This window comes from Panthera onca, chromosome A1 (assembly GCF_046562875.1).
Source record: "Panthera onca isolate mPanOnc1 chromosome A1, mPanOnc1 haplotype 2, whole genome shotgun sequence".
NCBI lineage: Eukaryota > Metazoa > Chordata > Mammalia > Carnivora > Felidae > Panthera > Panthera onca.
In genome coordinates, this window is record NC_138339.1 from 11,559,593 (window position 1) to 11,577,809 (window position 18,217).

The 18,217-nt window shown below is 43.5% G+C and overlaps 1 protein-coding gene across 3 annotated transcripts in view; it reads left to right on the top strand.

Moving 5' to 3' along the window:
- TRIO (trio Rho guanine nucleotide exchange factor) overlaps nt 1-18,217 on the top strand; it is a 355,586-nt gene that overhangs the window by 110,343 nt on the left and 227,026 nt on the right. For all 3 annotated transcript variants that reach the window (XR_013554624.2, XM_060634370.3, XM_060634366.3), the window contains exon 2: nt 12,635-12,709. Coding sequence is in view for 2 of the 3 variants with exons in the window: in XM_060634370.3 (XP_060490353.1) it covers nt 12,635-12,709 (75 nt within the window). In the remaining variant the exon portion in view is untranslated. The remainder of the gene's footprint in view (nt 1-12,634; nt 12,710-18,217) is intronic.

Genomic DNA, 18,217 nt, shown 5'->3' on the forward strand with positions numbered 1-18,217 from the left:
GCCTGGCCCTGTTCTCGGCAGCATGGCCTCAGGGCTAACGTACTTGTTGAGCCACCACATTTTGTTACGGCAAATAGAAGGATCAGGAAGAAAAACTCAAACTTTAGGTTGTACTGGAAATTCAGCCTGAAAACTAGTTACAAAGTGCCAGTTTTTTTGTTTGTTTGGAGTTGTCCTTAGTGGTGACAGAATTGCTTCCCAGAGGGTTCTTCTACTGTTCCAGGCTCTCTGTCCCTCGTTGCTCAGTAGACCTCTAAGGACACGACTTAGCTCGGTCCCATTTGTGTCCTCAAGCACCAGATGTATCACAGTATATTTCGGATATATTTCTGATACGTTGGTAGAGGGATGAAGCAGTTGTCAGAGCAGAGGAGGGAAATGGACAACTTGGGCAAAGCAGTGGTGTGTAAGCTGTCCAGTGGGTTTCTAATGATTCAAACCTCACCGTGTCAGTCTTCAAACGTGTTATCTGTATCATTCACTCCTGTGCTTTGTGGTTTTAATCTCTATAGCAAGGGTTTCTAACCCTTTCAGAATGGCCCGGAACACCCTTTTTTAATGTCAAGGACTTAGTTTTTAGTGCCAGTGATTGATACAAAATTTCAGTAACAAAAGTAACCTGTTAGGTGGGTTTGTCTAATCTCAGTAGTATCTACCTCTCTCTTCAAACTAACAGTAACGGGTGTTTGCAAGATGTTTGTCCGTCTCCATAGGCTTTTTCTCTCTCTCTCTTTTTTAAAGTTTTATTTATTTTCAGAGAGAATGCGCACACATGTGTGCACAGAGGGGAGGGGCAGAGATAGAAGGAGAGAGAGACTCCCAAGCAGGCTTTGTGCTATCAGTGCAGAGCACGACACGGGGCTCCATCTCACAAATCATGAGATCATGACCTGAGCTGAAATCAGGAGTTGGACACTCGCGTGACCGAGCCACCCGGGTGCCCCTCGTCCATCAGGCTTTTCTTGTTGCTCACACATCGTTAAGGCTACTGTTCGTATCAATGTGTGTTTTATTTTGTTTTAGGTTATAAGCTTCTTAAAATCAGAACTTAACCATTTAGGAGGAGAATCTCCAGGACTTAAGAGAACACTGTGTGTAAATATGTCCTCTGTGAATGCCAAGGGGTTAAAAACACAATTCTAAGCTTCATCAGAGGACTGGCTGGTAGAAAGTTCTGCCAAATTCTTTGATGTTATTAAAGATTTATCTCTCTAGTGAGTTTATGTTGGAATTAAAACCAAATGGAAATAACTTTTCAGTCCTTCGGTTAAAAATTGTTTCTTTGTGGCATTTGCCTTGGGGAATACATTAATATAAGGGTAAGTGAATTAACTGAAGAGAAATGGACATACAATGTCTTTGCCGAATATACTTTGATATTTTGTGTATGTGTGTGTTGACTTTAATGTCCCTAAATACAGTATTTCTATTTGAATATAATCCATGCTCAGTCAAGTTAACTGATAGCTTATTAAGACACTCAGCTGTGGTTTACTTTTTCTCCACGGTTGGAAAACTAATCAAGCAGTGTCTTGAAGGGAGAAGGGATTGATAAACACTTGCTGGTGAGCCTGCAGTAAGAGCCCTGGGTGAGGATTGTGGTTTCAGCGTCTACCCGGTGGATCCATCCTTTCTTATCTATCTGGGCAGGAGGAAATATTCCCAGGCGGAGCCTTATCATCACAGGGCGGACAGAAGGAAGGCTGGGTTGGGGGGTATTGATACGGAGAGAAGCTGAAACACACCAGATTTGAAACCCAAATCTTGATTCATTGATAGGGATTCTGTCCCTTTTTCTTCAATTTATAGACCAGCTAGAAAGGTTCGCCTGTGCGTATCCGCTTGGTGTGTTTTCTGTTTCCTTCATGCTCATGGTCAGTAACAAGGAAAGATGTCAGTGGCACAACGCAGGTGTTCTGGGATGTTACTATTTGTGATACATGACACTTCAGAGGCTTAACTTGTGTGTAATTAATGTGGCAAAAGACGTTGCCACGTGAGTATTCAGTTAAGCTGCCTCAGGCTGAACTTGCTTGGCCCTCTGGTACTGAGGGCCTGAAGACAACAATACAGAAAGAAAGGTGTTTAATTTTGAGTTGTATGGCAGTTATTTGGTTTCCTGGTTCCCTCCTGCCTACTCTGTTTATAAAATCTCATGAGGAAAGTAATTTGGCGTGACTTGCAATTCTTGGGTGAAGACAGGACCCCTCCAAAGAGGCAGGGCTCCGAGGCCTGTGCTTCCCTGAAGGCCTGCATTCTTTTGGTTGTTGAGGAGGTAGAACCGAAAGCCACTGAATGCCCTTTTCCCAAATCACCAGGGAAGCTTTTTATAATTAGTGACATTTTTGACGGCCAGGGTAGAGAATACCATTTTAATTACGCTGTAAATATCCCGTAGTAAAACTTTCCCTACTTTAAAATACAGACCAAGAATACATAAATGTAATTTTATGTACTAGTCACTGAATATGTTAGACAAGCAAGTGCAGTCACCTTGGCTTCCTCGGCGTGAGCGTGGGCGGCACGCTGACTGCTTTAGACCTGTTGCTGTGTGTGATGAGATGGCCACTTTGCTCAGAACTCCCAATTGTATACTGCCGCTGAAAATTGCCAACGGTGTGAAGCATCTCGAACCTCAGGGTTGAGCTAACTAGGCGTGAGGCTCTTCCAGTTGCTGGGGCACTGCTGCAGCCACAACCCAGCTGGAAGGTGAGAGGCAGTCCTTTCCTTGCCCTTCAGGAGCTTGCCTTCTGATGGGGGTGGGGGCAGGGCGTGGGCAGGCATTTCTTAGATAGTTACTAAGCACTGTGGTTGGAGTGCAGTGGGAATGCAGGATGGGGGGGGGGGGATCGGATCCAGCAGTGGGGACACAGCAAGACTTCACAGAAGGGGTGGGTCAGGTCTGAGCCTTCAAGGGGGCATCAGGAGGGTGAAGAATGTGTGGGCTTGCATGTGGGGAGGGAGGCGAGGCTTGAGTCCTTGTGGGAGCTCAGTGGTGAGCAGGGGTGTGTGTTACCTGCGGGTGGTTAGAACTCGTGGAGTAGACGAGGGAGAGGGTCACGGGTGGGGAGGTAGTGAGGCTGCAGAGGTCAGCAGGCTCGGGTCATGAACTTTGAGGGCTCTGAGGAGCCATTGATGAATTTTAGGGAAGTAGAATGATGAGGCGTGCGTTAGGGAAGAGTAGCAGAATGGATCAAAGGGAGCAGTCTACATGAGGGAGATGCCGGCCAGTGGGGCAGGGAGACGGGGTCCCCTAGCATGGAGCCCACAAGAGTGCAGGGGGAAGCCCGGGTTCCTGGTTTGGCTGTTGGAGAGGTGGCTTGTGGGGCCAGGTATCATGCTGGGACCTACACAGTGGGGAGCAGATTTGCAGAGACCGGTGAGCACAGGTGGAGATGGCTGTACCGTAGGCAGGCAGGCGCCCCCTTTTTCTTCACACCTTTGTGTGCCAGTGATGGGAGTCTCTTGCATGGCCATCAAGACCCACCGTAACCGTCTCCACCCCACACATCCTGCGTCTCCTATTCTGACCCCTCTGGCCCTGGGTTTCCGTAACAAGTGTCCGCACCCAGAACCAGACACCCACGTCTTGCTTTCCCAGTCAGACTGAGTGAGTGCCACAAGGGATGATGGCTTGCAGCCTATGGGTAAGTCCCCCCATGCTCCTCCCCAAACAGGGTAAATCAGTGGATGCTGAACGAAGTTTTAATATCGCTAATTTATATTACATCTCTGTAATGGCACCTTTATTCCTTATAATAATAAAAAGATATGCCCATAAAGGAAAAGAAGTAGAATTACATTATAGCTTTATTTTTGCAAAGCCTTTTTTTACAGGAATGATTTTGATCTGCGTAAAAAAAAATGTGAAGGCATTAAGGGTGTTGTTCTTTTTTCTTCTGGTAGAGGGCAAAGGTGCTAACATGTAAGAAATGTTTGCTGTAATGATTAAGCAGTAGTTTCTCGTAGCAGTCAATCTTGGATGATTTGATAGAAATCAAATCATTTGATAACAGTGATCAAATTTTATCAGTTGTGTCTCTGTGGTTCGTATGATATAAACGAAGTTTCTAAATAGCTTTCCTGAGAGGCTGCTGCTTTATGTAAAGCAAATCTTCTTTGGGGTAGGTCAGCATCACAGAACCGCAAGTAGGCACATAAGTATGTATATATGTGTGTATATACGTGGCTTAGGATGGGTGACTGGAGTCCCAGAGTGCAGGGTGGGAGCTTTCCCCAGAGGCGTCTGCTGCACAGGCACAGACAGATGTATGTGTTCTTTGCTTTGGCATTAGGCAAACATGAGGCATAAGGTTTTCCCTGTGTTTAGCCCTGGCTGGTCCTTGGGGAGATAAAGATGAACAGCACATCTGGGCACTTGGTTCTTTCTGGTTTATGAGATTGTAAGAACATAGAATCCCCTTTTATAACACTACTATTTCACTATGAAATATTCCCTTTCATAGTCTGTTCTGTTCTTATTGTTTTTATTTATTTTTGAGAGAGAGAGAGAGAGAGCGAGCAAGAGTGAGCGAGCCAGGGAGGGGAAGAAAGAGAGGGAGAGAGAGAATCCCAAGCAGGTTCTGTGCTATCAGCACAGAGCCCGATGTGGGGCTCAACCCCATGAACTGAGAGATTGTGACTTGAACTGAGATCAAGAATTGGACGCTGAACCAATGAACCACCCAGGCACCCCTGGGGTCTGTTCTGTTTTTAAATTAATTTCTAATGTGGGGTTGTGGGAGGGGGGATGGGCTAAATGGGTAAGGGACATTAAGGAATCTACTCCTGAAATCATTGTTTCACTATACGCTAACTAATTTGGATGTAAATTTTAAAAAATAAAAAATGAAATTGAGAAAAAAAAGAAAAAAATCTTTAGAAGAAAACATAGGGAAATATCTACATGAACTTGTAGTAGGCAACTGTTTCTTAACAGAACACGAAAGCACTGAACATACAGAATAATAACTTGGAAATTCTTTTTTTAGAGCTCGTCTTTATCAAAAGACTCCATTAGGAGACTGAAAAGATGAAAGCAACCCACAGACTGAGACAGAATATATATATAAAATAAATGACATGTTGCCTTCTTATATTCCCTTTTCCAAAAAGAGGTTGCCCCTGCTTTTGATTTCATGCAAACTTATTTATGAATAAAGTGTGTTCTATTAAATAAATAAACAAATAAATTTCTAATGCATAGCTAATGCATAATTAAATAATCAAATATTAAAAATTCATTATTTCATTTACATTAAAATATATGTAATAGTTTAAAAAATATTTTTTGTTATGGTGTTTGGTGATTTTGGTTTGACCTCTGTGTTTTGTGCTCAAGACATTAAAAAGCCAGAGCTATTTTCAGTTGAAACGCCCTTAACTTCCTTGAATCAATCAAACTTATACTGCTTTTTCTTCCTTAAAGGTATGATGTTACAGGCTATTGCTTCTAAAATTATATGAAGGAATAAATCAGCCAATCTGACAGTTATTATAACCATAAAGGTTATGAGTAAAAATTATAATACTGCGCTATGAAACCCCATCTGCATTCCTGTGGGGGGGGGGGGGTCTGTGAACATGCCCGTATTCTTGATATAAGTACTTAATTCATTTTACGTGGGTTTTATAAACATTTTATATCTGTGGATTATACACGTTTACATAAAAATATAAGCCTTACGTTATATCTTGATGTTTTTATATCTTAGTAAAAGTGACATTTGTATCATTTGGTCTCTCATCTTGCTATCTTTCCCCCTCAGGATTTTCAGAGGATCTAGGCTAATTAAAAATGCTGCCTTCCTACACAACAGTCGTGTAATTGCTTGCCTAACTAAAACCCTTGATAGCGCAAACACTGCGCGCCACGCACCGCCGCTCCCTGTGATCTGTGACTAAACCTGCAGGCACTGCAGAGAAAGGTGAGGGAGTCTGAACTGCGGCCGGCCTGGAAGGGGTGACGTCACCTCCCTCTGCGCATGCGCGGCGCCGTTGGCGCAGCGGCGGCTCATCCTGCTCTTTGTGTTCAGGGGCGCGCGCGCGCGCGCGCGTTTCCCCAAAGTTAACTCCTGAGTAAAATGAGGTAATTACCAGCAAGACTCGGTAGTGATAGTAGCCCTCCAGCTTACTCTTCAGTGTTCCTTTTTGTTGTTGTTTGCAAATGCTGCTTTCCTTGTTGACAGCTTTTTATTACTGCTGCAACCTGTGTTTCCGAAGGTGTAGGATTTTATTTTTCAGTTGCTTCCACTTTCGATCTCCCCATGGAATACTAGAGTAGTATCGCTGACGGGCAAATGAGACCTTTGAAAATGGACGAAGAGCACAGTTTGTCTGGTGGATTGTCTTTTAGAGACAAATCCCAGCGCAGGAGGTGAGGCAGATCGTTCAGAACAAGCCCAGATGATCAAGAGATAACCATGGTTTCTTCTAACGCTGTTTTTACCTCAAAACATTTTCTGACTGGTTTCATTTGAAGATTACATAAAATTCCAAATGACTAGTATCTGCCGGCAGTCCTGGGAGAAAAAGGGGATTTTTAAAAAGTCACCCTGTGCCTTAGTTGAGAAAGTTTAGTGTTGGTTTGTTTTTGACCTCATTTGATTTATTTCGTCTTAATTTTTTGACTCTTCTATAAAAAGGACTGTTGGGATAATGTGCTGTATAAAACCTTTTTGCCCCTTGTGAAAACATTTTCATGATGTCGGGGTTTTTTTTTTTGTTTTTTGTTTTTGTTTTTAATCTTTTTAAGTAAGAGAACTCGGGGTGGCGGTGGTGGTGGTGGTGGTTTTTAAACCTGACTTCGAGAAGGGACCGCACGAGTGTGTGGTCGGCAGTGATCCACTCCAAAAGGCATCTGTCAACACCACCAGCACAGCACCTGCTCAGGGTGAAAAATGAGAAATTGGTTTGGCCAGTGGGGTGTAGACAGTTGAAGTTTCAGACCATTGATTCAACGAAACGGTTTTGCATCGTCGAATGCTAACTTGCACAGTATTTCCTCTCAGGACAGAGAGGTTAATTTTCCTTGTTGCCAGTATAACACACACTGTAGGAGTGGCTCTTTGCAAACGCTGAGCTTCTGTTTCATAAACCTAAAATAGAAGGGGCTGAGGCACATTGGGGTGCTTGAGGAGGGGCTCAAGGGCAAGAAGCTGAAGAATTCATTCCTTCCTTCGTGCGTTCAGCCAGCGGGCAAGCCGGCGTCTGTTGACCACCCTGCCCTGTGCGAGGTCCTGTCTTGGGCATCTGGTATACAGTAGGGAGCAAAACAAAACCGTTCTCTAGCTAGCAGGCCGATTTAGAGGAAGAGTGAGAAAAAGTGTCCTCTCTATGGGTAACATAATGCAATACGATTGTTGTGGGACAGGGGTTTGAAATGCACCCCAGATTGACAGGCTCCGAACCAAATAGCAATTTAAAAGGTGACGACAGAAGCAATTTTGGCAAGTAACATGTGAACCTTGGGGTTGAGATAGATTCTTCTTCGCTTCCAAAAGATATTTAAGTTAAGTGTACACCCAGTGAGGGGCTCAGACCTACAAGTCCAAGATCAAGAGTTGCATGCTCTTCCAACTGAGCCAGCCAGGTGCCCTGAGATGTTTTTAAGTGAATGTATTAGATCCTCCAAATATTCAAATTTAGTTGTTTAAGGAAAAGGCATTGTTTGTGTTGAACCGGGGAAGAGCAAAGAAAATTATCAAGCACCGACTGCATGTTTGTGTTAACACACAGTAACATCTGATTCTTAACCCACACTCCTTTCTCCTCCGTATCATTCAGCAAATATTAATATCAAGATCTTAGAGCAATGGCAGATGTTATCATGTGAACATTCCGAAAGACCTGGTTCAGCAGAGTGCTGGTTGCGTGCCTTGTAGGGCTCCCCTGGGAAGCCGCCTCTGCACCGACAAACGAGCCTTGACTGACTGTATCCTTATGCTGTGGTCACTGTCTCCTGAGGCTAGCGGTTGATTAAAATCCACATTCGCTTCTTTTTGTCTCAGATAGGGAAACTCATTTGTAACAAGAATCTACTCTGTCTTTCTGCCCTCCCTCCGTCCCTTCCGTCCTTTTATAATGTTTATTTATTTTTGAGACAGAGTATTGGTCAGAGGGGCAGAGGGAGGGGGAGACACAGAATCCGAAGCAGGCTCCGGGCTCCGAGCTGTCAGCACAGAGCCCAATGCAGGGCCCGAACCCACGAACTGTGAGATCATGACCTGAGCCGAAGTCGGACGCCCGACCGACTGAGCCACCCAGGCACCCCTTTCTGCACTCTTTAAAATAGACTGTGTGGGGCGCCTGGGTGGCTTGGTCGGTTAAGCGCCCGACTTCGGCTCAGGTCATGATCTCACGGTCTGTGAGTTCGAGCCCCGCATCGGGCTCTGTGCTGACAGCTCAGAGCCTGGAGCCTGTTTCGGATTCTGTGTCTCCCTCTCTCTCTGCCCCTCCCCTGTTCATGCTCTGTCTCTCTCTGTCTCAAAAATAAATAAATGTTAAAAAAAAAAAAAAATTTAAAATAGACTGTGTGTAATTTAAAAAGTATGTAATTTTAAGAGATGGATATAACTAAATGTCCCCTGACTTTGGCCACTTATTTACCTCTTTATCACTTTTCAAGCTGCTTTTTTTTTTTTTTTTAAATGTCATGAGGTATTCAGTCAAACTGCTCTGGTTTTCTTCTAAATTTTACCGAAAGTCTCTCTGTGGCTCCCCCTTTCACCTGTTCGTGGCATTTTCAAACTCCCTTGGTGGCACTTAGAAGTAAAACTGCTGCTGACTTCTGGTCTGTGACACACAGATATGGTCTGAGACCTCAGAAGCATCCCTCCAAGGTGGCATTTGTCATTGTTTTCCCTGTCCATGAGCACGGGAGGGAGAGTATGAGCTTATAGGGATAGTCAGGGAGCATATCCTCTTGATTTGAAAGTTGAGAAGCCACAGCTAGGTCCTTTACTGTACAAAGAAGGAACACGGTAGGAGTTGTCGTATCTGCAGCGTAATCTAGAATCACTGGAGTAGCACAGAAGCCATGTATTTGGAAATTTTGTTTTTTAATAGTTGCATACTCTGTTTTCATAAATAGCTCTTCGGGGCATGGAACAGAATCTGCCTTTTTGATCTAAAGGATATTTCATGGCTGAGTTCTTCCTTTCTTGTGAAAAGTTACATGATATATTTAATCTGGCTTTATGGTGTGCGTACATGCTTCCTCAGCCTTTTGCCTACTGGGTGTGTTTTTAAAAATGGGGCGCCTGGGTGGCTCAGTCGGTTAAGCGTCCGACTTCCGCTCAGGTCGTGGTTTCACCATTTGTGAGTTCGAGCCCCCTGTCGGGCTTTGTGCTGACAGCTCAGAGCCTGGAGCCTATTTCGGATTCTGTGTCTCCCTCTCTCTCTGCCCCTCCCCCAACTCACTCACTCACTCTCTCTCTCTCTCTCTCTCTCTCAAAAAAATAAATAAAGATTACAAAAACAATGGCAACAAGATTAACGATGACACTTAGGTGAAAGCCATACTAGTTACAAACTCCATTTCTTTGTGTCGTTAGTTTTATATTTGTTTTTTAAAAATTTTCTATTTTAGAAGTTTTGATTTGACTTCTAATTTGACTTTGAGATAACATCTCTTTTTCTGTGACCTCTTCAACAAGAATATTGTGGTAAAACCATGAAGAATTTCTGTTGTACTGAATGTTTGGATGTGCATGTCTGTCACCATGGTAGTAAACATACTTCAGCACCGGGTTAGCTCCTAGTGCCTTTCCTCTTCCACTGAAGACTGTGAATCTTAACTTAGGGCAGAGATTCAGAAACTGAGAGGCATAAGACTAGTTTTTAGAAACTAAAACACGGGAGTGAGTCTGTGGTTTCCAGTGGGTCGTAGGAAATCGAGATCTGCGTCGTGAAGTTTTGTTCAGTTCACCTTGTTTTCATGTCAGCATGCTGTCCTTCTGTGGGGTGGCCTGGAACGCAGCAGCTCTGACTTCCATCATTCACTCCATAAAGGGTAGTAATAAACAGCTTGTTTCAGAGTCGGCAGGAATTGTTAAGAACGCCTTGGAATTATGTAAGTTCCTCGGCTCTCCTGTGAGGTGCGGCACTGGGGTTAGGATGCTTGGTGAGGGTTGTGTGAGAGGGGCTGGACCCTCAAGTGGGGCTCCTGTTCCCATAGCATGGGGATCCAGGACAGCAGTCGCCGTGGTCCCTCTCCGAGGGCTCTGCTGCCAGGGCTTCGGGGGGTGGGGCGGGGGGAGAGGCAGTGGAATGGTGGAAAGCACGTGTTTTCTTATCTGGTAGCGATAGAAGGGGGATCTTCTTTTCAGATCCTTGTAGATTGAGATCTGCAGCTGGGGCTTACTCCTTCTTCCTGTTTCTGTCCTTGGATGTGCTGCCTCCTCATTTGTCCGGGGCCCATAGCACTTTGTGCTGCTAACGGGACTTTGCATACTATGCCTTGCTATAGGTATTTATAAACTTGTCTTCTGGAGAGCCACTGTGGCACCTAATTGCTCTTTGTGTTTGCCTGACTGACGTCTCCGTCCACGCCAGATGGACTTGAGATGTAATCTGTCTTTGTCGATGGGTCCTGTGAATTACCCAATGACAGCAGTGAGTTGCTGAGACTAGATTGCCTCCATTCAAGAGCTTTGAAGGGACCTTAAGGATGAAATTGCAGAACTCTTGGCTCTTATTTTGCCGTTTATAAATAGCCACTGTTTTCAAAAAAGCTTGGTGGTTTGCCAGCACGGAGCCTGGTATATTGGAAAGCAAAGTGGCCTGATGACGTGGGGGCATGGGTTCTGTGTTGAGCCTTTTCATGACCAGAGCGGAAACGCCGCTGTGTCTCCTGGACCTTGGGGTCCTCATCGCGATGTGTTTGTTGCTGTCTTTGTGCAGTCTCTGGTGATTGTCAGTATCGTGCTTAATCCTGTTAAATTGGGTTCTTAGTATACAAGTATTCCACGGGCAGGAGAGATTTACTTAATCAAATTACACCATTAATTTAGCCATTCGTTGCTTCTGTGAATGATATATCGCAGCTGCTGGATTCTGTTCTATTCTTGCCCAAAGTGCTGACTTTGATACTGTTTGCTTGGGTTGTCAGGCTGCAAATTTGGCTGGACTCAAGCTTCGAATCCGCCTCCTCTGCAGGGGTCTGCGACCTGAGTCTCAGTCACATACTTTATCTTCAGCCGAGAGCTTTCCCTGGACAAGCGAGGCTCAGGGGAGAGCCAGAAATTTGGGCCAAAATGATACCCAGAACTTGGGGCTCCCCTGCTCCTTTCCGCAGCTTCTCCCCAGCTACTGGGGTTGCCCTGACCTGTGTCCTGATTCTGGTGTTAGCAGCTCCACGTGGCTTAGCCTGGGCCCTGTCCTCAGGCTAAAAGCCCCGGTCAGATGCTCCCCGTGCCATTCCTTTCTTTCCAGGTGGGTCTCCTGCTCTTGGGCACCCTGCAGGGCCTTGAGACGGTTGAGTTGTACAGCTTTCCTCTGTGGCAGGGCTGGTCCCACAGGGGCTGTTCAGACCTGCCACGGTGGAGGCCCTGTTCATTCAGCGAGTGCTTCCCTTGCTCTCATCCCAGGTCTGCATCTTGTGTTGTGTTACCAAGCTGCCGTTCTGGAGCGTTCCTTGTACTACTGTGGCAAAAACAAGCAGGAAAATAGCGATGGGCCAGTGGTCTTTTATTTTTCCTAGAGACTGCTCAGCCAGAAATGATAGCTACTGGTTTTGATGAGGATGGCCAGCATCCTGAACCTAGATTTCCTCTGTTAGAGACCTCCAGGGGAACTATCCTGAGGCATTATTATGGGAATGAACATTTTTGCCCCAGACTCCCATTTGGGCATTTGCCCTAGTGAGCTGGGCCAGACACATTGGGCTGCATGAATTCCTTTTGCTCAGATGGATGTTGGCTTGGCCTAAATTGCTTGCTGTGTGCTTCTTTTCCATGATATCTCCACTTGCCTTCTGCAATATTGGGCATGGGGAGAGTTGGTTCACACAGAGAAGAGGGCGTTTACAGGTGGCATTGGGCCATTTTACCCCAGTAGCCAGTGACATTCCTCCAGGGGGGGCATGACCCAGAAAGCCTGGAAGGATAGAGCCTAGAGGGAGCTGTGGCCAGTCCCCAGCTATTTATAATTCCTGCTCTTCTCCTTGCCACTGTTTATTTTTAACCTCTGTGGGTTCTGATAGGAGGAGACTTTGAGCTCCCCCTACAGGCTTTAGTGTGCACCAGCTGCAGTGTTTAAAACGTGATATTGTTTTATTTGCCAATGTTTACATTAATCTACAGGATTCAAGTGAAGATTTTTGAAATCATCCGGACTGGTTTCATATCCTGTGTTTTTTTTGGGACCAGATCTTTATTGCTACAAATGACCCTGGAGCCTGTTTGGTACGGGATCCTCCCGGTCTGTGTGCAAATCGTTATTTGCCATTAAAATAGAAGATAATTCTGTGATCAGAGTCTTTCCTTCATAGAATTCAGATCCTTTCAAATGATATTTCTAAAGTTGATTTAATGGGTGTGAATAAAGCTGCTATATTTGGATAGGATAGAATGGGTAAGAAATGAAATGTCACTCAAGCAACCTAGTAATTTGATTTTCTCCTTATGTATTTCAGGGTTTCGAAAAAACGATGAAATGAAAGCTATGGATGTTTTGCCAATTTTAAAGGAAAAAGTTGCATACCTTTCAGGTAAAGTTGAACTTTCTGATCTGTGTTACTGTTCCTTTTGACTGCTTCTGATACACTATCAGAGTCTGAAATCCTAAACTAACGCCCCTGCCACATGCATGGAAGTGCTGATGTTCCAGTGGATTTTTAACTGCTTTGTTCTTGTAGTATTTTCCTGAGAAGTTAGTGCCAAGAGCATTTTCTTTTAGCTTGTAGGCACACACTATAAGTCAAATAGCATTGGTGATTAAAATATGTTTGTGTCTTTTATTCAGCAAACATTTGGTTGTTTTTCACTTATTCAGTTAAGTAAAACAACTGATTGTTTAGAAGTCCATCGTCTCCCAGAAAGTGATGGGAATATGACCTTATTTGGATGTGTCCTGAATTCTTACCTTGTGTTTTTTTTTTTGTCCCCTAGTCCTGGGGTTCTTAGAGCCCATGTTGTGGACCATCAAAGCCCCAGTGATCTCTACCAACCTGGTCCTCCACTTACCTGTAATACTTGTGCTGGGGTTGGGGGTGCCTGGCCCCCTGCATTGTGGTGACAGTCTAGATCTGTCTCTCAGGCTTTGGGGCATCTGACTTCCTCCACACATAGGGAGTCAGCTGTAGGGCTTTTTTGGGCTGTCTCTTTGGGGGCTCCCTCCTACACGAACAGAAGAGCCATTGGGGACTTGACCTTTTTGACACAAGTTCATTTGTTGCAAAACCAAGGTTTTCAGATTTTTCTGCTCTGTTACAGCAGGAGGTAAATGTGTGGAGTGCCATGTGCTTTTAGACAGTCTTCCTGTATGTGTTTCCCCTGATAATTTTTTATCTTTCTCAAACAGGCATGATACGCTGATCTGAGTCTCCTTTTGAACACATTTTATTTTAAATGTATAACGCTGCCAGCTGCTATTATGTGTTAGGTGTGTCCTTTTGGCATGTGGGACTGGTCTATATTTAGGGTGCAGCTCCCTGTGGTGCTGTTACTAATCACACCTTTATGGCCAGTGGTGTTTCCTGGCACCTCGTAAACACTCTTTGATGATTTGGCTGAAGTGAATCTAATTCAGAATGCATTTGGAAGGTTGATAGAAGTTTGTGAAAAGAAAGACGCTTTAGCTAGTTGAAAATATATGCTACAAGAGAAAACAAAACAAAAGTAAAGAAACCTCTCCTTGCTTATAATACACCAAGTTTTTAAAGTACCCTTTGCTCTTTCCTAATCATTTACCGACAAACTGCATAATGTGGACCCATGCCGCAGTTTGTCAATTCCTGATTCTGTAGCTTACAGATGGATTTTAAAGTTAATATAATGAGAAGCCTCTGCTTATAAATAATAGAGGCATCGGTAAGAAGGCTCAAAGCCAGCTCCACATGTTCCTCAGTTCTTTATTTTTAAAGTTGATCTGTGGTGAGAGAGCTTGATTCTTTGGTTAAGCTCCTGGAGACAGGCACGTAAAGAACGGGAGGCTAGGGTTGCTGATTTTTATTTATACTCATTCCTTATTAGGCTCTTAATACAGAATATCTCATTTGATGTTACTTTTTTTTTAAGGCTTTATTTATTTTGAGAGATGGAGAACAAGCAGGGGGTGGGGCAGGTGTGGAGAGAGAGGGAGAGAGAGGGAGAGAGAAGGAGAATCCCAAACAGGCTCCACGCTATCAGTGCAGAGCCCATTGTGAGGCTTGATCCCACAAACGATGAGATCATGACCTGAGCTAGATCAAAGTCAGATGCTTAACCGACTAAGCCACTTAGGTACCCCTCATTTGATGTTGTTGTTGTTGTTGTTGTTGTTTTTATCTAAGTTACTATCAAAGCTGAAACTATTTCCCTTTAAACTAATTGAAGGAATAAAGTCATTTGTCTTTCAGAGTTTATCCTGACTACTCAAACCTTAAATTCTTCAGGGTTAATTAAAATTGGGTCTTTTTAGTGGGGAGGGAAGTTCACTGTAGCAAACTAGTACAGAACTTTAAAAATATTAGAGATGGTAGTCACCAGCTGTGTCAGGGAAATGATTGGTGGGTGCCACCACAATTGTAGAGTATTTCCTACTTTATAACCAGAATTGGCGAGTTATGTTAGCATGATATCATTTGCTGATTTTCTTAGGCTTGCTGTTATTTTGCTTAGGAAGGAAAAATGGAAAAGAAGCACTAACTTAAAAACAAATTTGTTACTTTTGCATGGTGATTTTTTTTTATCTGAAAGGTTGACAATGCAGGAGTAAGCTTCTGAAAAATTTATACCTCTAATCCTGTTTAGTAAAATCTGTTTTATTGAGATATAATCCACATACCATAAAACCTGTCCTTTAAATGTATATGATTTGGTGGATTTTAGGTATTCACAGGGTTGTGAAACCATCACCATGGTCTAATCCCGGAACACTTTGATTACCTCCGAAAGAGCGCCTACCTGTCCCCATTTCCTCTACTGCTGGGCTCCCAACTGCCAGTCTACTTCTTGCTCTGATCCTATTTTTAAAAGTATTAGGGGACATTTATTGTGGTGCATTTGTAAAAGCTCTCCATATGAGTAGTTTTTAGTAAATTAAATCTAAATGGAATAACCAGGGCTTTGAAAAAGCAGGCCAAAAGATCAGTGATTCTGTGAGTTACTTATGAGGTCAAAATCTCTAAGAAAAACAAACAAACAAAACCCAAAAACCCAGTAGGGATTCTTTGAACTTGAATATTTCTGATCCTCAGTCTCCTCGCCAGCTACTGTAAAAAGCAGCCCTCACTGCACGTACGTAAGACAGCAAAGTACTTACCAGCTCCTGCAGACGGTGTGTTAAATGAGGTTAGATGACAAACCTGATTTCATGCTTCAGGTCAGAAGTAGGGGCAATAAAAGAAGTGTTTTATAGTTTATATTTAACATTTTATTTAATGTATATGTTAATATATAATATATACCATGTGTATGTATACTCAACCACTAATGTGATTCCTATGCCATTGGGGTTTGGACCTCAAAAGAATTCACTGACCACCACCAGAGTTAAGAACACTTTTTTCCCCTTTTTATCATAAAACATTTCAGCATCCAAAAGGAGAGAGAGTAGTATAATGAATTTCCATGAATCCATGGGTCACTCATCTATATTCCTTTAAAAAAAACCTCAGTACGATTAACGGCTTTAAAAAATGGGCAGTAATTCTTTAATATAAAAAGAGGCCAGGCAATATTCAAATATCCTTGCTTGTCTCACAATTTGTTTTACAGGATATACATTGCAATTGGTTCTTCGGACTGTTTCTCTCAATCTATAGGTTCTTACTCCTTATCCTTGTATTTATCTTATCCCCTGTGTTAATTATTAGGTGAGGAAATGGTGTTTTCCTGTAGAGTTCCCTACATTGTAGCTTTTGCTGGTTGCACCTGTGGGTGGTCAGTTACTATGTTCTCCTTCCCCTGTCTTTCCTGTAAACTAGGAGCTGGGTCTTGAGGCTTGATCAGACCTAGCTTAGATTTTGCAGGAAGAAGGCAAAAATCAAGAATCCTTACTGGGTGGTGGTGGGTAGTCCTACTGGGAGTTGTATTTGTGTGCGGTGCAGGGTGGGGTGGGGGTTGGCTGTTTCTTTTTCTTTGATGTTAAGCATTCATTGATGATCATGGTTTAGAATCTGGTATTTTATTACAGTTCATTATGTAATGCAAAATGGTGACATTCTAATTGCATCCTTTTTTTTTTTTTTTTTTTTTTTTGAGAGAGAGAGAGAGAGAGAGAGTGCATTCGGGCACCTATAAGCAGGGGAGGGGCCGAGGGAGAGGAAGAGAGAGAATCCTAAGCAGGCTCTACACTCAGTGTGGAGCCCGACTCAGGGCACAATCTTAATGACCACAAGATTGTGACCTGAGCCAAAATTGTGAGTTGGGTGCTTAACTGACAGAGCCACCCAGGCACCCCACATCCTTTGTTCTTTATCGGTTTGGATATTCTACAAGAGAAGTGTCCCTTCATCAGTTTCTTGGTTACCCTGAGAACACAGTTAATACAAGAGGCACGAAAAATGATTGATTCTTACCAGTTTTCAGACGAATGTAAAATGACCGTTAGTCATTTCAGACTGATAAAAAAAAAAACTGTGATTTTTAATATTTGATGTGTTTCAATTACAGTTTTTTTCATCTCTTATGAAGTTAAATTTTTCTCTTCTCTGGGGCACCTAGGTGGCTCTGTTGGTTGAACGTCCAACTTTGGCGTGGGTCATAATCTCCGGGTTGAGTGGGTTACTATCTCTGCTCCCCCCGTGGACACATCCAGGCAATATGTGTATATATATTGTGTGTATATGTATATTTTCTTAATAAGAAAAGATGTCATGACTTTATACTAAAGTTTCTAATCCAAATTTAGGGTTACAGGTATCATATGTTTCTTTGATTTTACATTTGTGTCTCCTTTTCTTTATAGTGAAAATCTCAGTGCCTGCTCTCATCAACATAATTGCGTGTTTACATTGTAATGCCGATGTTACTGCTACACTATGAGACCCTGAATGTAATTTGATACTTCTGTTCTTGTTTTATTGTCCTAAGGGTATATACCCCTGGGAACATACAGTCCTGCTACTGTGTCATGAAAGCTGGTAGAATATGGGATTGTCTCTGTGTGGCAAGTTACTGCCAACTTGAAACTCCAGATCATTTGTTTCATTTCATTTTACATTTTTAAAGCTTAAAAAAACAACCACCCCGTCTTGCTTCAATGTGCACATCATTCCAGTCTTAAAATCTAAAAAAAGTTAAAGTACAGAGAAATGTTTCTCTCCCTGCCTTTTCTACTGTACCTTCCCTCCACCAGAGGAAACCTGTTTTTGTTTTTGTTTTCTTTAGTTTTTGTTTTTGTTTTTTTTCCTTACCCTTGTAAAATAAGAGCACTTCTTTCTCTCCGTCTGTTCTTCCCTCCCCTCCCGGAGGGAAGTAGTAATGTAGCCATGCACCATTTTTTCTGCTTGCTGTTTCACTGAACCAGTGGTCTGGAGAAGAGAGACTTAGTACAGAGGTGCCACACCCTTTTACAGTTGTATGAACTCTGTTGTTGTGTGTCTGACCATACTTGGTTCAGTCTGTTGCCTGCTGATAGACGTTAGGGTTGTTTTTTTGGAAGAAATTGTTCTGGGGATGGCAAGGTGAACATCATTCACCTTTGCAAGTGAGAGTAGGATTTGATTGGCCAGAGGTTTTCTGTTCCTGTTGGACTACTCACCACTGTTCCTCTTGGTTCAGTTTTGCAGAGTTCTACATTTTCTGGAAAGGGAAGGGGGTACCTCCCGTCCATCTTGGGTATTCCGTTAGCATCTGGCACAGTCCGAAGCCATAATGACAGACCAGAGGGCTGGGTATTGCCAGAGGCTTTCCAAGTGCTGCATCCAGAGTCCCTGTAGAGTCTTCCTTTGAAATACTCTGTAAACCGGTTCCTAGTTGTCAGGACTTGGCTGCAGGAGGCAAGCATGTGAACGTAGGGGGCTGTGGAGCCACTGTGGGCCTTGGCTGCTCCTAGAGCGAGGTGGGGGGCAGTG